We start from the raw sequence: 17,104 nt of genomic DNA, 5'->3' as shown, positions 1-17,104 counted from the left end.
GGGGGCCAACACCCCTTGACCTCATGCTTTTCAGTGACTCGAGCTTGAATCGCTGCACTGCGGTCTTGAGCAAGATATCCCACCCCTCTGAGCCACAGCTTTGTGCCTATAAAATGGGACAACAACAGACTCTCTCAGGGGGCGACAGAGAATGGTCTAGCAAAGCCTGGCCCGCACATGCCAGTTTCTCTCCCCCCCCCCAGGCCACAGGGGTCTAGCCCAGCCTGCCTTCTGTGGCGGGTGAACTGAGAGGCAAGAGCAGGTGCAGGCGGCTTTAGCGGGGCGCAGGCTAGCAGCCCCGGGCTGTGGTTGGGGCCTGCGTGGTAAACCCGCCGCAATCCTGGGAGTGAGAAGGTCAATGTCTAGAAAGGCCTCTGGCTGCAGAGTGCGGACGTGTTGAGCCAACCACCGGTAGCAGCATTAGGACGTGTAGGGCCCAGCGAGAGGATGGTGACTTGGGCTGGGGCGGCTGTGGGCACGGTAAGTGGGAAGTTCAAGGTCCACGCTGGTCTTAGGACCCACAGGATCTGCTGTGATGGGACGCTGAGAGCGAGGGAAAGGGACCAACAGTGACTCCTGAGAAGGGGCTCGGAGGCTGGCAGGAGGGCGCCACGTGATGGGCTGGGAGGGCTGGGGAGGTCGAGTCAGTGAGCTGCCAGGGGGCCAGGAGCGCGGGGCCAGCTGGGGCGCAGGCTTTTCAAACTGCCGCTTGTAACCCATTAGATCCTGAAATCAAGTCAATGCGCCACAGCCAGTCATAAAAAAAAAAAAAGAATAGGATTCTTAAAAATTATAATGAATCACATAGGGCAAGGAATAGTGATTTTTTTTCTATTCCCTCTTTCCGGCACAGGGATCCTCCAGCTTTTGTCAGTGACATGCAGCATCTTCAGCTCTGGTGGGTGTGAGGAACTTCGTCCTTTTGGGCATGGTCCTCAGTCCGTTCCCTGTCGTCCCACGATGGGCACTTTCTTGCCACTCTGTATGCCCAGTTCTCTCTAAGGGCAATGACTTGAGGCCTGTGCTTTGTAGCCCAGGACCCCCAATATCCCAGCACCAAGCCCTTCATTCCTCTCCACCACCCAGCACAGACAGGACCTGGGCAGAGCAGGGTAGTCCTGGGCCAGCCTGTTTTGCTGGGAGCCCCACAAAGGGAAGGAGGGGAGGAAGTGAACACTGAAATCCTGGGATTTGGGGCAGGTTCCCGGGAGAAGCTTGAGTCGCTCATTAGTTTGTTCATTCCTTCCTTTTCAACACATTGAGCCCTGATGATGTGTCTGGCACTGTGCTGGGCACTGGGAATACAATGATGAATAAGGCTTGTTCTTTGCTCCCAAGTTGTCTAGACGCGGTGGTGGAGACAAGCAAAAAGGTCCTTTCCCTAGGAGGTTTTTAAAAATTCTGAAGCTAGTTCCAGCACCAGCAGTTCAGATCCCTGCTCTGGGGGTGGGGTGGGGGGAGGTCTGGGCATCAGCATATTTGAAGAGCTCCTTAGCTGATTCTAATGTGCAGCCCCAGTCCCAAGCTACGACCAAGGGCCTGGACCTGGGAGCCCCACCCAGGGTTCTTAGGTCCTGCCTCTACCTCTTCCCACTGGATGGCCCTGGCCAAGTCACTAAACTCTCTGAGACTTGGTATCCTCAATGTAAATCAGGCATAGTGATGTCTGTCTTAGGGAGTGGTTGGAAGGATTCCATGAGCTGATGGCACATCACACATGCTCGGTTAACATTAGCTACTGCTATCAAGCACTGACAGAGGTGCATTGCAGCATATAGGAAGGGCGCCCAACCCAGAGTGGGGCAGATGGGGAGGCGTTAGCTGGGCAAAGGGAAGGGGGAGACGAGGGGATGGGCGCACAGGGGACGGAGGGAGCGGTTGGGAGGCCAGCCCTTCCAGGCCAAGAGGGCCGCTGTGCAAAGGCTGGGAGGCAGAGCTGGGCCAGCTGGGGGGCCCGCGGGCAGGGGCGGAGCGGGAGAGGAGAGGCTGGGGAGGCCACCGTGGTGTGGCCCAAAGCTCTTCGGGGACTAGTAGGGGGGTCAGGGGGGTTGGCCGTGCGGTGACAGTTTCTGGCGCTCCAGCCTCAGAGCAGGTGAGCCACGGCAAGACCTTCTCGCGGGCGGAGGTGGCGCTGAGCTGGAGGGACGCCGTGCAGTACTGCCGGCGGCAGCACACGGACCTGGCCGAGCTGCAGAGCAACAGCAGCCTGCGCGGCCTGAGGGCGCTGCACTCGCTCGCGAACCGGAGCCCGGCCTGGATCGGCCTCTTCTTCGACCCGCGCATTCCCGGCCTGAGCTGTTCCAGCGGCTCCAACTTCACCAGCCCCGAGTGGAGCAAGGTGCCCTTCTTCAAGGAGGGCCTGTGCGCCACGCTCTTCGCTTCGCTCAACTTTACCCCCAGCCTGGGGGCCGCGTCCTGCACAGAGCAGAAGCCCTTCATCTGCTACTACGGTGAGAGAGAGAGAGGGAGGGAGGGAAAGTAAAATCTGGAATGTTCCACTATGTCCCATCTTTTGCCAATTAAGGAGTTGGCGGGGCGGGGGAGGGGGGGCGCAAAAGGGAAAGACAGGCGGGGATCCATTTGCACCTATGCAGAAACAGAGCAGAATTCAATCTCTCTCCTTCTCATAAAGCACGGGGTATGGTTTAATGTCTCACTGGGGGTGGGCGAGAGTGGAACAGCCGCTCCGGGAGGCCCCCTGCTTCCTGGGAAGTGGTGGGTGGGTGGGTGGGAGTGCACTCCTTTGGGCATCTTTGTGGGAACCCCATACTCGATGCCCACAGGCCTGGCTGTTGGGGAATAGCCTCCCTATCCTTGTGCACCAGCTGGCCCCTCTCTGCCCCTGGCTGCCTGTGCCACTGTCCCTTGTCTTTGTGGTGCTGAGAGATCACTCCAGGGCATGGTTATAGTATGCATAGCATTCTCCTGATAAAAAGTGCCAGTTTCTGCTTTTCAGTCTGTCAGCAAAGACTCGGTCCAACTCTGTACCTGATGTGTCCCAAGTCACAGCTACACTGTGCCTGTGACAGGGCCTTGAAACATAGCCTGTGGTGGCCTAGGTTTGAACTCTGGGTTCCCAGTGGAGTAAAGAGATTTCCAGGGGTGGTGAGCGTGCCAGCGGCGGGGAGTACGTGGGGCCTTCTCCTGCCCCGTCTGTTGTCTTAGACTCCACCAAGACATATCCTGAGCCCACACACTTCTCTCCAGTTCTGTGCCTCCACTGCCAAGTCCCCACCGTCTCTCCTGGGGGTCTGCCCTTACCCTGCTACATTCTTTTCTCTACACAGAGCTAGCTTTAAAAAATGTAAACCAGATGATTTCCCTTAAACGTATGCAGCAGGCTCTCTCAGCACTTAGAACCCACGCTTCTGGTAGCCAGCCAAGCCCTGCCTGATCTCTCGGCCTCATCGCCTGTCCCTCCCCACAGCCACGCTGACTTCTTTCTGCTCTCCAAGCACGTGCAGCTCTCTCGGGCTGCCCCTCTGCACCTCTTTGCAGGGCTGGCTCCTGCTTGTCTCATTTCCACTGTTTCCCCAGGGTGCAGAATAGTGTCTGCCACACCATAGGGGTTCAGTATACAAGTATATTTACTTGTCCCAGCTTTGACTTGGCAGCTCCTGGTGCCTTTGGAGGATCCTGGGCATCCCTACCCCTGTCCCATTACTTGTGGTCTGTTTCTGTTTTACAGACCCTGCTGAAGGGCACCGCATCTCCACGGAGCCTTCTCTCAGCCTGACCACCTCTCCAGAACCAGGTACACATCTACTCTGCCTTCCCTTTACTGGGCATTTAGCTTCTTTTGCCTTGGACTTATCCACCTGGAACAGTCAGCAAGATCACTCCCCCTTAGTCCCCTCTGCTCCCCCTACCCCTGCCTGGCTGTCCCCAGACTGAAACCCGTGGAGACGAACAATGTCTTTACTCTTCTGATGAGAAGAAATGGTTACTTGCATCCCAGCTCTTCCTCTGGGGACGGGGCTGGGCAGGACCTCCTCACAGCCCAGGTACCTGCCCATCCATTCAGAGAGGGGGAGTTTTCTCTCACATTTTCTCCTCTGGATATTACTGCCCTGGTATTTATTTTTTAAAAGTTTCTTCACATCTGGCATAGAGAAATTCTATGACAAAGGAAATATACTCAACCAATCTGCTTTGTAGAGTTGGTTTTCTGCACACTAAATAGTATGCGGTTGCAGAGTGGAAATGGCACAGGCTTCCAAAGCAGGAGACCTGTGTTTGAGTGTCACCTTGCTTCTTAATATGGCATGAGTTTGGGAAGTCATCAACTCCCTGAGCCTCCTTTACCTCACCTGTGAAATAAAGTTAATAATATCTACTTCTCAGGATTACAGTGAGGGTTTAAAAAGATGATGTGGGCCACAGGCATAGCTCAGGGCTGGCACATACTAGGTGCTTAATAAAGGGTAACTTTAAAAAATCAGTTTAGATAGGGAAAGTGTTACAGAAATATTAGGCAAATCTTGATGGGCTTACGTGAACAGGTGTGTGTCAGAGAGTGTGGGAGGCCCTATTTGAATCTGAGGACGTGACTTCCTATTCTGCAAACAGCAGTGTTTCCTTCATCCAGGCCTCTGGAATCAATACCCAGGTCAAGCCCCTGCAGCTCACATCCTTCCCAAACTTGCATTGTTTGGAATCACAGATGCATGGGCTTCTGGAAGGCTGCAGAGGAGACAGCCCTGGCCAGTTGTGGAGCCCAACCTACTCTAGCCTCTGGCAGGGACTGGAGCTGGTGTGGTGGGAGGCCGGCAGCTTTCTGCCTGAGCTCCAGCAGGAGGCCGGGCCACTGGGCCTGCTCTGCCTCCTTCCACCAGATCTGTCCCTCCCCAGGCTCACCTCTTCTCCCTGCTCTCCAGACATTGTGAGCCCAGGAACATCACACACTTCCTCTATTCTGCCTCAGCCCTGAGCCTCCTGACAAGCCAGCACAGCAGGCACAGCCCCCGGAAGTCACAAATGCGGGTGGCTCCAAACCAGGATTGTCCTGTTTCCCTCATGATCTCTCCCCAAATTGTAACTACCATTTTATTAAGTGCTTACTATTTGCATGCACTGTACTAACCCATTTATATACATGGTCCCATGTAATCCCAACCTTAGGTAATATTATTATCCCCACTGTACAGGTGAAGAAATTGAGACAAACGTAACTTGTAAGGCCATATAGCCACAGGGAGAACTCTTAACCCTCACTTTCCCTAATGTTTCTCCCCAGCTGCTGCTGTGATATCTCAGCCATTCTCCCAACCTGGTATTTAGTCTGCCTATAAAATTGTGGTTTCACTGCTGAGAGAAATTAGAGAGGATACAAGAAGATGGAAAGATATTCCATGCTCTTGGATTGGAAGAATCAACATAGTGAAAATGTCCATACTACCCAAAGTGATATACAAATTCAATGCAATCCCCATCAAAATTCCAAAGACATTTTTCTCAGAAATGGAAAAAACTATTCAGACATTTATATGGAACAATAAAAGACCACGAATAGCCAAAGCAATGCTCAGCAAAAAAAATAAAGCTGGAGGCATAACACTACCTGACTTTAAGCTATACTACAAAGCTATAATAACCAAAACAGTATGGTACTGGCATAAAAACAGACACACTGACCAATGGAATAGAATAGAGAATCCAGAAATCAACCCACACACTTACTGCCATCTGATCTTTGACAAAGGCACCAAGCCTATTCACTGGGGAAGGGACTGCCTCTTCAGCAAGTGGTGCTGGGATAACTGGATATCGATATGCAGGAGAATGAAACTAGATCCATAACTCTCACCGTATACTAAAATCAACTCAAAATGGATTAAGGATTTAAATATACACCCTGAGACAATAAAACTTGTTAAAGAAAACATAGGGGAAACACTTCAGGAAATAGGACTGGGCACAGACTTCATGAATACGACCCCAAAAGCACGGGCAACCAAAGGAAAAATAAACAAATGGGATTATATCAAACTAAAAAGCTTCTGCACAGCAAAAGAAACAATTAAAAGAGTTAAAAGACAACCAACAGAGTGGGAGAAAATATTTGCAAAATATACATCTGACAAAGGATTAATATCCAGAATATATAAGGAACTCAAACAACTTTACAAGAAGAAAACAAGCAACCCAATTAAAAAATGGGCAAAAGAGCTAAGTAGGCATTTCTCTAAGGAAGATATCCAAATGGCCAACAGACATATGAAAAAATGCTCAACATCACTCAGCATCCGGGAAATGCAAATCAAAACCACATTGAGATACCATCTAACCCCAGTTAGGATGGCTAAAATCCAAAAGACTATGAACGATAAATGCTGGCGAGGCTGCGGAGAAAAAGGAACTCTCATACATTGTTGGTGGGACTGCAAAATGGTGCAGCCTCTATGGAAAATGGTATGGAGGTTCCTTAAACAATTGCAAATAGATCTACCATACGACCCAGCCATCCCACTGTTGGGAATATACCCAGAGGAATGGAAATCATCAAGTCGAAGGTATACCTGTTCCCCAATGTTCATCGCAGCACTCTTTACAATAGCCAAGAGTTGGAACCAGCCCAAATGCCCATCATCAGATGAGTGGATACGGAAAATGTGGTACATCTACACAATGGAATACTACTCAGCTATAAAAACGAATGAAATACTGCCATTTGCAACAACATGGATGGACCTTGAGAGAATTATATTAAGTGAAACAAGTCAGGCACAGAAAGAGAAATACCACATGTTCTCACTTATTGGAGGGAGCTAAAAATTAATATATAAATTCACACACACACATACACACACACACACACAAACCGGGGGGGGGGGGGAAGAAGATATAACAACCACAATTATTTGAAGTTGATACAACAAACAAACAGAAAGGACATTGTTGGGGGGGAGGGGGGAGGGAGAAGGGAGGGAGGTTTTGGTGATGGGGAGCATTAATCAGCTACAATGTATATCGACAAAATAAAATTAAAAAAAAAATAAATAAATAAAATAAAATAAAAAATAAAAAAATAAAAAAATAAATAAATAAAAAATAAAACCACACGCAAAAAAAAAAATAAATAAATAAAATTGTGGTTTTACTCAAACCTAACATGCAAGAACCAGATACAAGAGCCTGATTCAGACCAGAACTCTGTCCCCAGGAGCAATAAGGGTGGGGCTTTCAGAAATCCGGGACCTCAGGCCATGTTCTTTGCCCCCAGCTATGGTCCAGATCGGTGGACAGACCTTCCTGTGACTTGACCAAGTGATTACGTGGTCCTTGGCCCTGCTGTACTGTCGCAGTCACCACACAGACCTGGCCAACCTTCAGATGGTGACTGACGAGGCAGGCGTGGAGGCCTTGAAGTCCATCACGAGTGAGACCGAGGCCTGGATTGGCCTCTACTTCAACACGAACTCTGGGTCTCTGAGCTGGTCCAGTGACTTGGGTGCCAGCGTCCCCACCTGGCTGCAGGTGCAGGTGTGGGGGAGAGGACTGTGTGCAGGACTCCGCACCTACGCGCGCTGTTCCCCCTGAGTTTATTCAGTGGACTGCTCCTCCCTGCAACCCTTTATCTGCTTCGATGGTACGTGAGAGTCCACTCCTGCTGGCCTTGGCTTTGGAGGCTAGAGTGAGATGGAAAATGGGCTTCCTTTGCAGCAGGAGACACTGAGGATAGATCTAAGGAAGCACTTCTAGACTCTGAGGGTATCTGCATTATGGAGCAGGCTCCAGAGACCCTCATACTATAAACTCGTGAGGAAGTTGTGTTATTCTAATTCTAGGGATCTTTAAAGACTGGAATGGATCCCATCCAGCCTTAGGGCACTAGCAATTAGTAACAGCAATCGCTTATTGGGCAATGAAATTAAGAACCTAGGCTTTGTAATCAGACAGACTTTACCACTTGCTAGACATAAGGTGGCCTTTTCCTCATCTGGAAAATATATCCAACAAAATGAGATTGAGGATATACCCACCTTGCAGGTTGGCTTTGAAGGCTGAGTGAGAGTGAGTGTAAAGAACCTAGTAGAGATGCTGGCAAGACTAAGCACCCGGCAGCTGACAGCTCTGTCGTCGTGGACACTGAACACGCGGGAACCACCCGTGTGCCTGCCCACCTGCATCTCGTGCGTGGTCCGCCTCCTTGGCAACAGGCTTTCCCTGCCTCTCCCTTTTCCTCTCTCTGCCCTTCCTTCCTCTCCTCTTCTCTTCCCATCTCTCTTCCTCCTGGCCTCCCTCTCTTTTCTTTTTTGTAACAGCTTCTTCGAGATATAATTCACATACCTTACAGTTCACCCTTTTAAAGTGTACATACAGTTCCGTGATTTTTAGTATATTCACAGGGTTTCAACCATCACCACTATCTAATTTGAGGACATTTTCATCACCCCACAAGGAAACTTCTTACCTGTTAGCAGTCACTCTGTACTCTGCCCCTGGCCACCACCAATCTACTTTCTGTCTCTGGATTTGCCTGTTCTTGGCTGTTTCTTTTTGTGTTTTGGATTTGATGAGAAGCATGTTCCTTTGCAGTAGAACAGCTCTTCCTCCCTTGAAGGAATAAGTGCGCCCTCCTGGCGTGGTCACTGTTGACGGGAGATGCTCCGTCAGTGCCTGGTGTGGCCTCTCAGGGCCGACAGCCCGTTAGGTGTGGCAGATGCTGCCCTCACACTCCTGTCTGTGTTTTCTTGCAGACCCCCTCCATTGGACACCGGGAGTCGGCAGAGTTGCCTCTGCTCTTTCGTGCTTCCTTCTTAGAAGTTATTCCCTCCTCAGAAGTTACTGTGGAGACAACTCCCAGGCCAAGTATAGGTGCTTTGAGCCTATTCTTGGCTGGGTCTGGGGTCTCCAGGGCCTGTGGAAGTGGAGAGGGTGGCCTGCATGCAACAGCCCAGGGTAGGCCCCATGGGAACCTCCCAGAAGGGCCAGTGGGTGGCCAGAAAGGGGCGAGCCAACTAGGTGGCAGTTGAGGGCCGCTTATGCAGAGGAGGGTTTCCGTCAGCTCCCCACCCTGTTGGGCCAGTCAGGGGTGGGAGGAGGACTTGGTCACCATCAACGTCCCTTCTCCTTGGACTGGGGCACTGAGCTTGCAGCTCCAGGACCAGGTGACCCAGGAGAGGCTGTGCGGTTGCTCAGGTGAGGTGGTGAGGGCCTGGCTTGGGAGACCGGGGACGACAACTGAGCAGAGCTCCGGAAGAAGAGGTCTCAGAGAGGCCTTTGAGGGTCAGCATCCAAAGAGGCATGAGCTGTTGGAACCCTGTGTGGGGAGATGGCTGGGAGTGACAGTGATGGCATTCCTACAGCATTTTTAAATTCCAGAAATATCTTCACAGCTGTCACCTCATTTTGCTTCCCAAGAGTTCTGACTCTAACTAGGATAATTGAGGGCAAAATCACAGTTCTGCTGGCCTCCTTACAGACTCCTACATCACACAAAGGTATTATTGCCATTTTTTTGAGGTCACAGAGAAGTTGGGGGACTTGCTCAAGGTCGAACAGAGCTTCATTAATTCACTCATTACAAAATGTTGATGGAGTCTCTGTGCTATCTGAGGCACCACCACCGGTCAGGATTCTGGGGACACAAAGAAAAGGCAGGTGCCATTCTGAAGGAGCTCACGGCCAGCTGGGAGGAGGCTGGTGCTTAGTGTAGTCACAGGCATGGTGGGGACACTTAGAAGGGGAACATCCCAGCCCCTGTAATTATCAAGAGGATTTCCTGGAGGAGGTGATTTCATAAATGTTTTGAAGGATGAGGAAGATTTAGCTGCAAAGCGGAGTGGAGGTGGGTGGGTGGGGGAATGCAGGTAGAAGGAGCTGTCGGTGGTGGGGACGGTTAGCTCTAGAGAGGTGGAGGCGCCGATCCCGCAGGCCCTCTGGGAGCGCTAAGGAGGGTGGCTCTCACCCTGAGACCTGTGAGCGGTCGGATTCAGCTCAGAAGCTGGGTGTCCGGGGATGCCTGTCTTCTTCCCATCTAAGGCCTAACCTGCCACCCGCCTGGCTGCTCCAGGTGACTGGCCCCCTGGGCGGTCCCTGTCCGGTTCGGGAGGCCCTCTCTGCTGCCCCCTGGCTGCAGTGGGTGGGCAGGGCCAGGCGTGGAAGGGGCGCAGGGCCCCGGGAGCCACGGCACCACCCGTGTATGTCTCCGCCCCGCGGCCGAGGGTTTGGGCGGGGTCCCGGGCGCAGCGCGCCCCGCAGAAGTGTCCTCCCCTGCCGGAGGGGCCAGCGTCGAGCCCGGCCTCGGCACCCGCGCCCCGCGGCTCCCCGGCCTCAACGGACGGCGGCACCGTGTCCTCCGGCCAACCCTACGTTCCCGAGGAAGGGCCCAGGCCCCCAGGTCACTGCCCCACAGCCCCTGGGAGGCGTCCTTCGACCCCGCGCCCTCAGCGTCCCAGCCACCGAGCCCCGCCGGTCCTGCCCCTCCGGGGAGCTTCTCTGTCCCCCCAGGAAGTGGCCGGGGCTCTTCTGGTCTCAGCCTCGAGCCCTGCTGCAGTCCCCGCGCTCCCGGGTGGCCGTGACTCCGCGGGAGGCAGCAGCGAGCCCCTCGCTCGGCAGCGCCACGCCTCGGCTGCTCCCGGAATAGCAGCGCCCCCCGGGCCCGCCACATGCAGCCGGTCTCGGGCTTCTGACGCTCCAGGGAGCTCTCTGGGGACCGAAGAAAGCACCTCGGAGTCAGTAGGCTCAGGCTTAGGGAGCCTAGCTGTGTCCCTGGGCCCCTGCATCCGCAGCCTCGAACCAGGCCGCCCGCCCGGGACAGCTGGGAACTCGCCAGGGCCGAGACAGGTGCCCGCCCCAGCAGGTGGAGGTTGGGGGACTCCACCTCGCCCCGAGCCGCACCTTGGGGAGCTCCTTCCTCGGGGAGACCAGGCCCGGGCTTCCAAGCCCAGAGTACCGGGGGGCATAGTCTCCCGCCCCTGGCTGCATTCCAGGCCACTCTACAGGAGGTCCTTTCGGACCTTAACCAGTTCACTCGCCCATTCTTCCTGGATAATTTAGGATAGAGATGAGAGTGGAACGGGGGGAATCTGGGAGAGAAACTATTTTGGCTGTAAGTGCAGGAGTCTGACAGCCAAGGTTGGAATACTGGCTCTACTATTTACTGTGTGGCCTTATGCAGGTTTCCTGACCTCTCTGAACCTCATTTTTCTCATCTTTAAAATGCAGAAAATACCAACATCATAAGGTACCTCTCAGTACCTGACATCTGGCAGACACTCAGTAAGTGGTAGTTATTACCACTTTAACCTCAATTCACTAGTGAACTGTTTAGTGACCCATTCTTTCCCTCACCTCTCCTTAACCTTACTTAGTAGGTGAGGTTGGCCTCCTTCTTATTTTATTAATTATAAATGCTTACGAATGACACAATTATGAATTATTGCTATTGCAGAATCTCACAGGCAGGGACTGTTTTAGACTTCTTTGTATGTCTCTCAGGCCTAGAATAGTGTTTTGCACATTGGCAGATGATTTAATTCAACAATCATTTCCTGAGTACCTGTTCTGAGCAAGGCATTGAATTATGGATACCAAGATGAGCGGGATTTAAAAGAGCATAGTCTAATAGGGACTAACTGAGATGATAACCAGGGCAGTTTGACAAGTGCTGCACTAGAACTGTGAACCAAGTGCAGTGGCAGGAAAGTGATTCATTCATTCTGCCTGGAAGGTGGTAATTGGACAAAAGGTGTAATGGAGGATTTCATTGGGCAGCAAAGACTAGAAAGGTCTTCCTGGGAAAGGGGACAGCATGGGTAAAGACAGACGTCAAAGTGTGTGGTTTGAGAATGACAAGCAACCTGATATGACTGGGGTACAGGTCACATATTGGGTAAGGAAGTGTCAGGGGATTAGGAGACAGAAGTGAACTGAGGCCAAAATCTGAAGGCCTAAATTCTGCAGTCAGTGGAGCAAGCCATCAGAGGTTTTTAGCAAGTGAGCAAAATGCTCAGATCTGTCATTTCCAGAAGTAGGGAGGTTATAATGACATGGGACAATGCTTGTATTAGAATGCTAAATGAAAAAAAGCGTGATTCAACATCATATATATAATACAATCACAACAATGTTGATGCATCAGCCCATGCTTAGAAAAAAACATCGGAAAGAAATGTGTGAAAATGTTAACAGTGGTATATTCAGGTGATGAGAATGAGTGTCCCACCTTCTATATTTCTGAAAGTTACAAATTTATTCATTTCATTTAAAAAACTTACAATTCTTTGGGTGGGAAAAGAGGGCCTTTGGAGAAGAGGTGGAACTGAGGCCTGTTGTGGAGCAGTGGGGTGAGGAGGGACATGAGGGAATTGATTTTACATCAGTCACACATGACATTAATTGCAGAATACCAATACAAACACACTATTAAAAATGCTAAGCTCTGTTCATTGCAAAGAAATGCAAATTTAGGAAAGATGCATTTTTAAAATGTATTTTTTACTTACCAGTTTTTTTGGCAAAGACTCGAAAGGGTGATAATGCTGATGAGAATGTGGGAAAAACAGTGATCTCAGGTGTGTATACTGGGGCTATCATTCTGGCAATGCATGGCATACCCTTTCATACAGAAATTTTGCCCTTGGAAATTAAGAGCATACTAGTACAATGTGTACACATATATATGCACCCTCCACACAGAGGGTTGTTTGTTGTGGCATTATTTATTACAGTGAAAAGTTCAAAGTAATCTAATGTTCACTGAAAGCAGATTGGCTAAATAAGTTATGGCACATTCAATGAAATGCTATGTGGGCTTTAAAGAGAATAAGGTAGATATGTAAGCATTCAATTTAAAAAATTCAAGTGTGTGAAGGATATTCTATAGTAAGCTGTAAGTGGTTGTCTCTGTGCTGGGGGAGGGGATACTTTTGCTTAAATATTTTACAATAATATACCACAAAAATAATATGATTATTTTCATATTTGAAAAGAAAAACCATCTGCAAGGCACTGACAGGGCTTTGGTGACTGGAAATGAGAGCTGGTGACAGGGAGCAAGGGAGCAGCTGAGATACCACACATGGGAGGAGGAGGCTGCAGGGGGAAGAGGCTGAGCTTGGTTTGAGGTGCTACCCCTTGATGGAGACACGGAGGGTCCCTGGGTGCCATGGTGGGAGCTCTGTGTATCTGGCAGACAATATAGGGCACTGGGCCTCTTGAGGTGTGGACTACTGAAAGAAAAACATGGTGCTGAGGAGAAACCTCATGATGTTGCCCAACCCCCACAAATCCTGGAGTAAGGGGTGCTTTTTGAAAGATGATGGTGTAGCAACTCAAGGGCTGGATACAAGAGCCTGTGGGGTGAGCCAAGGATTGGCAGGAACTGGGCTTCCCACACCGGATGGCTTCTGCAGCACCTGTGTTGAATAGCCGTGTCTGCCCTTGCCTGTCTTCCAGCTCAGGGCAGTCACCAAGATCAGAGTGCCTTTCTTCTGGCTGTATGTGCAGTAACTCTTACTTTCGCCTCCTGCAGCTGTGACCAGTGTAGGGAGTGGCACTGCCATAAGAGATACAGCTACGGCCACTGAGGACCAACATTTGAGCTCACGTAACCACCCAGAGTATAAAGAAAAAATATCAGCACCAGAATCAGGTAACTGCCTCCGTTTATGAAATTCCCATTATGACCAGCTGAGCAGTTAAATCTGCTCCTTAGCACAGGGCAGTCGAGACCTTTTTATGAAAGACATGAAAAGTTGAGAATAGGGATAGGAATAAAGATATGGATTCTAGTTTAAGCTCCATGACTATTGCAAAAGCTTGTGGGGCCAGTTTCTGAATCTAGTCCTCATCTGCAAAAGGGTAGTAAAAACTACCCTGTCTATATCATAGGGGTTGTTGTGAGCGCCCAATAATTATGCAGTGGTGCTTTATATGTTATAAAATGTTACACAAATACAAAGTAGTCCTACTATGAGGTTGTAGTGTCTGTGATGATTATGGGTGTTTCCTAGCCAAATTTATAGGCTCAAAGAACTTCTTTAGAGTATTCTGGGGCAGAGAGGTAAATATATCCAGCATGGTGTGGAACACCTACTTAATGGATTTATTAAAAAGAAGGGGAAAAATACAGAAGAGATGGAAAAGAAAATAATCATCTGATGGGTGGCCAGGCGGTGGAAGGACAGCCAGTATTACCCCCAAGCATGGAGCCCCTTTCCTTTTCAGCCACTAATTGGTTGGTCCTAATTGTGACTGAGCATTTTCCTGTTCAGCAGTTTCTTTCTTTCTTTTTGAAATCCTTAATCATCATGTAAGCTATCTATGGTGTCCAGTAGACACTCCTGACTCCTAAGAACTTGAAGCTTTCAAAAGGCAATAGGATAATTTCCCCCTGAACCAGGTGGCACTCTCTTTCCCAGGGCACCCTTTTGGAATCCTGAAAGCAGATTTTACCATCCCAACTCTGATGGACCCAGAAGAGATGAAAGACCAGTTTTTGAGGGAGGTAAGATATCTGCCCGCTTCTAATTTTGATCAGTCAGATGATTTGACAAGTAAGGCAATGTTATCAAAACCAATATATTAAGAGAAAAAGCTTTGGAAAATTAGCTCATCTCATTCCCACTGCCATCACTTTGGCTCATGATGACAGTTTGGTTATGTGTCAGGATCTTTTCGGGTCTTTTTCTCACCATCTCCAACATTTTTCCTGAGCTTTTTATTTTAAATCAAAGCAGCACAGTCAGAAGGATCTGAGTTTGGGTCTCGGCTTTGCACATATTTGTGTGTAGCCTTGGGCAAGTAACTTAGTCTTTCTGAGCCTCAGTTTCCTCATGAAATAGGAATGATAATAGTAGTACTTAACTCATATGGTTGGTGTTATAATTGACATATTCCATATAAAGTGCTTAGCAAATTGTCTGATACATAGTAGGTGCTGAATAAATATTAGCTGTTATCAATGTTATTATTGTAGTGTTCTGAGTATACATTTGTTCCCGTTTTTTTTTTTTTTTGGTTCTTTTAAAATATTGTGGGATGGGAGATTGTGAAGAGGAAGAATTGCTCCTAAATACTGAGAGAAAAGCCACAAGCTGATTTCTGAACATGGCCCAAGGGCGTATTTCTCAATTATATCAGATAATAATCATAGGATGCCAAAGCTACAGAGTACCCTATGGACCATCTAGCCAAAATCATAATTTTACAGGCAAGGAAACAGACTGGCATTTACCTGGTAGCTCATTGCAATTTATTCATAGCCCAAACAAATAGCACCCAAGCAATTCATTCTAGAATTTCACAAAATCAGGTTTCTAGAAACACCAGCAGTGTGTGTGTGTAATGTGTATGGGTTTATTATAAATTTTACTAAAGACTGTATAGCATACAATTTACAAATTATAATAAAATATGCAATACTATTTGTTGTAATTTCATAGAGCCAATTGAATCTTACAAAATACTCATGATTTTGGGAAACTCAGGTGAGCACATGAACGCACATCTGCTAGCAGTGGAGGGAGAGAGGACAGCGGGTTGGAGAGCTTTTGGTGCCTTTTAGTATTGAAAAAAGAACAAGTGCAAATGATGCAATTCAGCACCTGACACATTTCTTAGCAAAATGTCAAGTAATAAAATTGCAGCAAAAGGTATTAAGTCTCCAAAAGTTAAGGACCTTCTGTCAGGGCTGGGGGAGACAAAGGAATTCTGAGTTCTCTACTTTGTTTATTCCTTAAAGTCAAATGTACTGTATTTGGTTCGGGCCTGGGCCCCGCAGCACTCTTTGGGGGGTGTACTCATTGAAACGTCTGACACCAAACCAAAAGCCATTTACCTTCTGTTTTAAATTGGAGCCAATGAGAAAATTGGGGTTAAAACAGGGAATTCTATCTTCTGGTCAGCTTTGTTGGAATGTATCTATTCTATAAATGGGATGACCATGTTAATGGAGAGAATTTCTACCTCACAGATTTAAAGGACGGAATTAGTGGAGAACACAGGTGTATATGGGGGAAGGTTGGGTGTATATCACCAGTTTTGGCATTATTTTAAATTCCAAATAGAAGTAAGGAAGCACCTATAGCTGACTTATCCCAGTTTCAGGAATGACAACAGAAAACATTTTAACAGACACCCATACACAGTGCTCAGAGCCTGATTTGGACTAGTGGTTCTTAACCCTGGCTCTTCAGAATCCTCTGGTGAAGTTTTAAAAAAAAAGCCTGGCCCCAATCCTTACAGAGATTCTATTTACTTGTTCAGTGGTGGAACTGAGGAGGAATCCCTACTCTTTATTTTTCTAAAACTCCCGAGTGAGTCTGATGAATAGTCAGGATTGAAAACTATTGACATAGTCATTTGTGTCAGCCTCTCCTTTGTCATTAAACTTTTTTTTTTTGGCTAACAAAATTTATTTATGTACTTTCCCATTGGTGAACATGCTGATGACAAACGTCAGGCAGCAAGAGGGAGGCTAAAAAAAACTAAAGGGTGTGGATAAACATAAAGGGTATACAGGTGGATAGTTTGGGGCTAAGAGAACTGAGGTAACAAGATAGCTTCAACAATTTCTCTCTGTTTGATGTTTCAGATCCAAGAAGTCTTGAAGCTTAGATTAGGTCATGACCTGAAATGGGTTGGCTTCGAAGTGAACAAAATGTAGCACAAGTCTACAGTTTCCTTTTTATGCCACCTTCTCTGGATTTTGAGTGAATTTTAGTTTAATTCCAAGAACAGGGTTAGATATGCCAAGAGACACAGACCTATAACTAGCACAAAAGAAAACTACACATAAAACATGCATCCCTGGATTTTATAGGATGAAACAGGTAAACAGGAGAAGATGGGGGTATTTGGGAACAATAACCTTGAGAAAGACAAACAAACAAGAATAAAAAACCTGAACCAAACAACAAAATTCCTGAAAACAAACCCTATTAATCTATCTGAAAACTAAGAGAGAATAGTAGTGGTCTAGGAAGCTAAGGGGGCCATAGTTCCAAATAAACCAGAGCTAACTTTCTTTACCTACAAGCTACTAAGGAGATTTAAAATTCTCCGAATGAGGAGCTCTCTAAGAGCATTATCCCAATACAATACATGTTAATGCTGTTACTTATCCTATATTTAAGTGCTTTTTACCTGTAAATTGGGA

At 48.3% G+C, this 17,104-nt stretch overlaps 1 protein-coding gene across 1 annotated transcript; it reads left to right on the top strand.

Annotated features, from left to right (window-relative positions):
* The first annotated feature begins 1,504 nt into the window (after window positions 1-1,504).
* Window positions 1,505-16,612, top strand: CLEC20A (C-type lectin domain containing 20A). Its single transcript, XM_063105915.1, is given in 8 exon segments — window positions 1,505-1,645; window positions 1,736-2,450; window positions 3,689-3,754; window positions 7,223-7,584; window positions 8,697-8,817; window positions 13,478-13,597; window positions 14,367-14,452; window positions 16,541-16,612. Coding segments are annotated over 8 exon segments (1,683 nt in total).
* The last annotated feature ends 492 nt before the right edge of the window (window positions 16,613-17,104 follow it).

This window comes from Cynocephalus volans, chromosome 8, assembly GCF_027409185.1.
Source record: "Cynocephalus volans isolate mCynVol1 chromosome 8, mCynVol1.pri, whole genome shotgun sequence".
Classification (NCBI taxonomy): Eukaryota; Metazoa; Chordata; class Mammalia; order Dermoptera; family Cynocephalidae; genus Cynocephalus; species Cynocephalus volans.
Note: the sequence above shows the minus strand (reverse complement) of the source record. Positions and strands in the feature narration are given on the sequence as shown.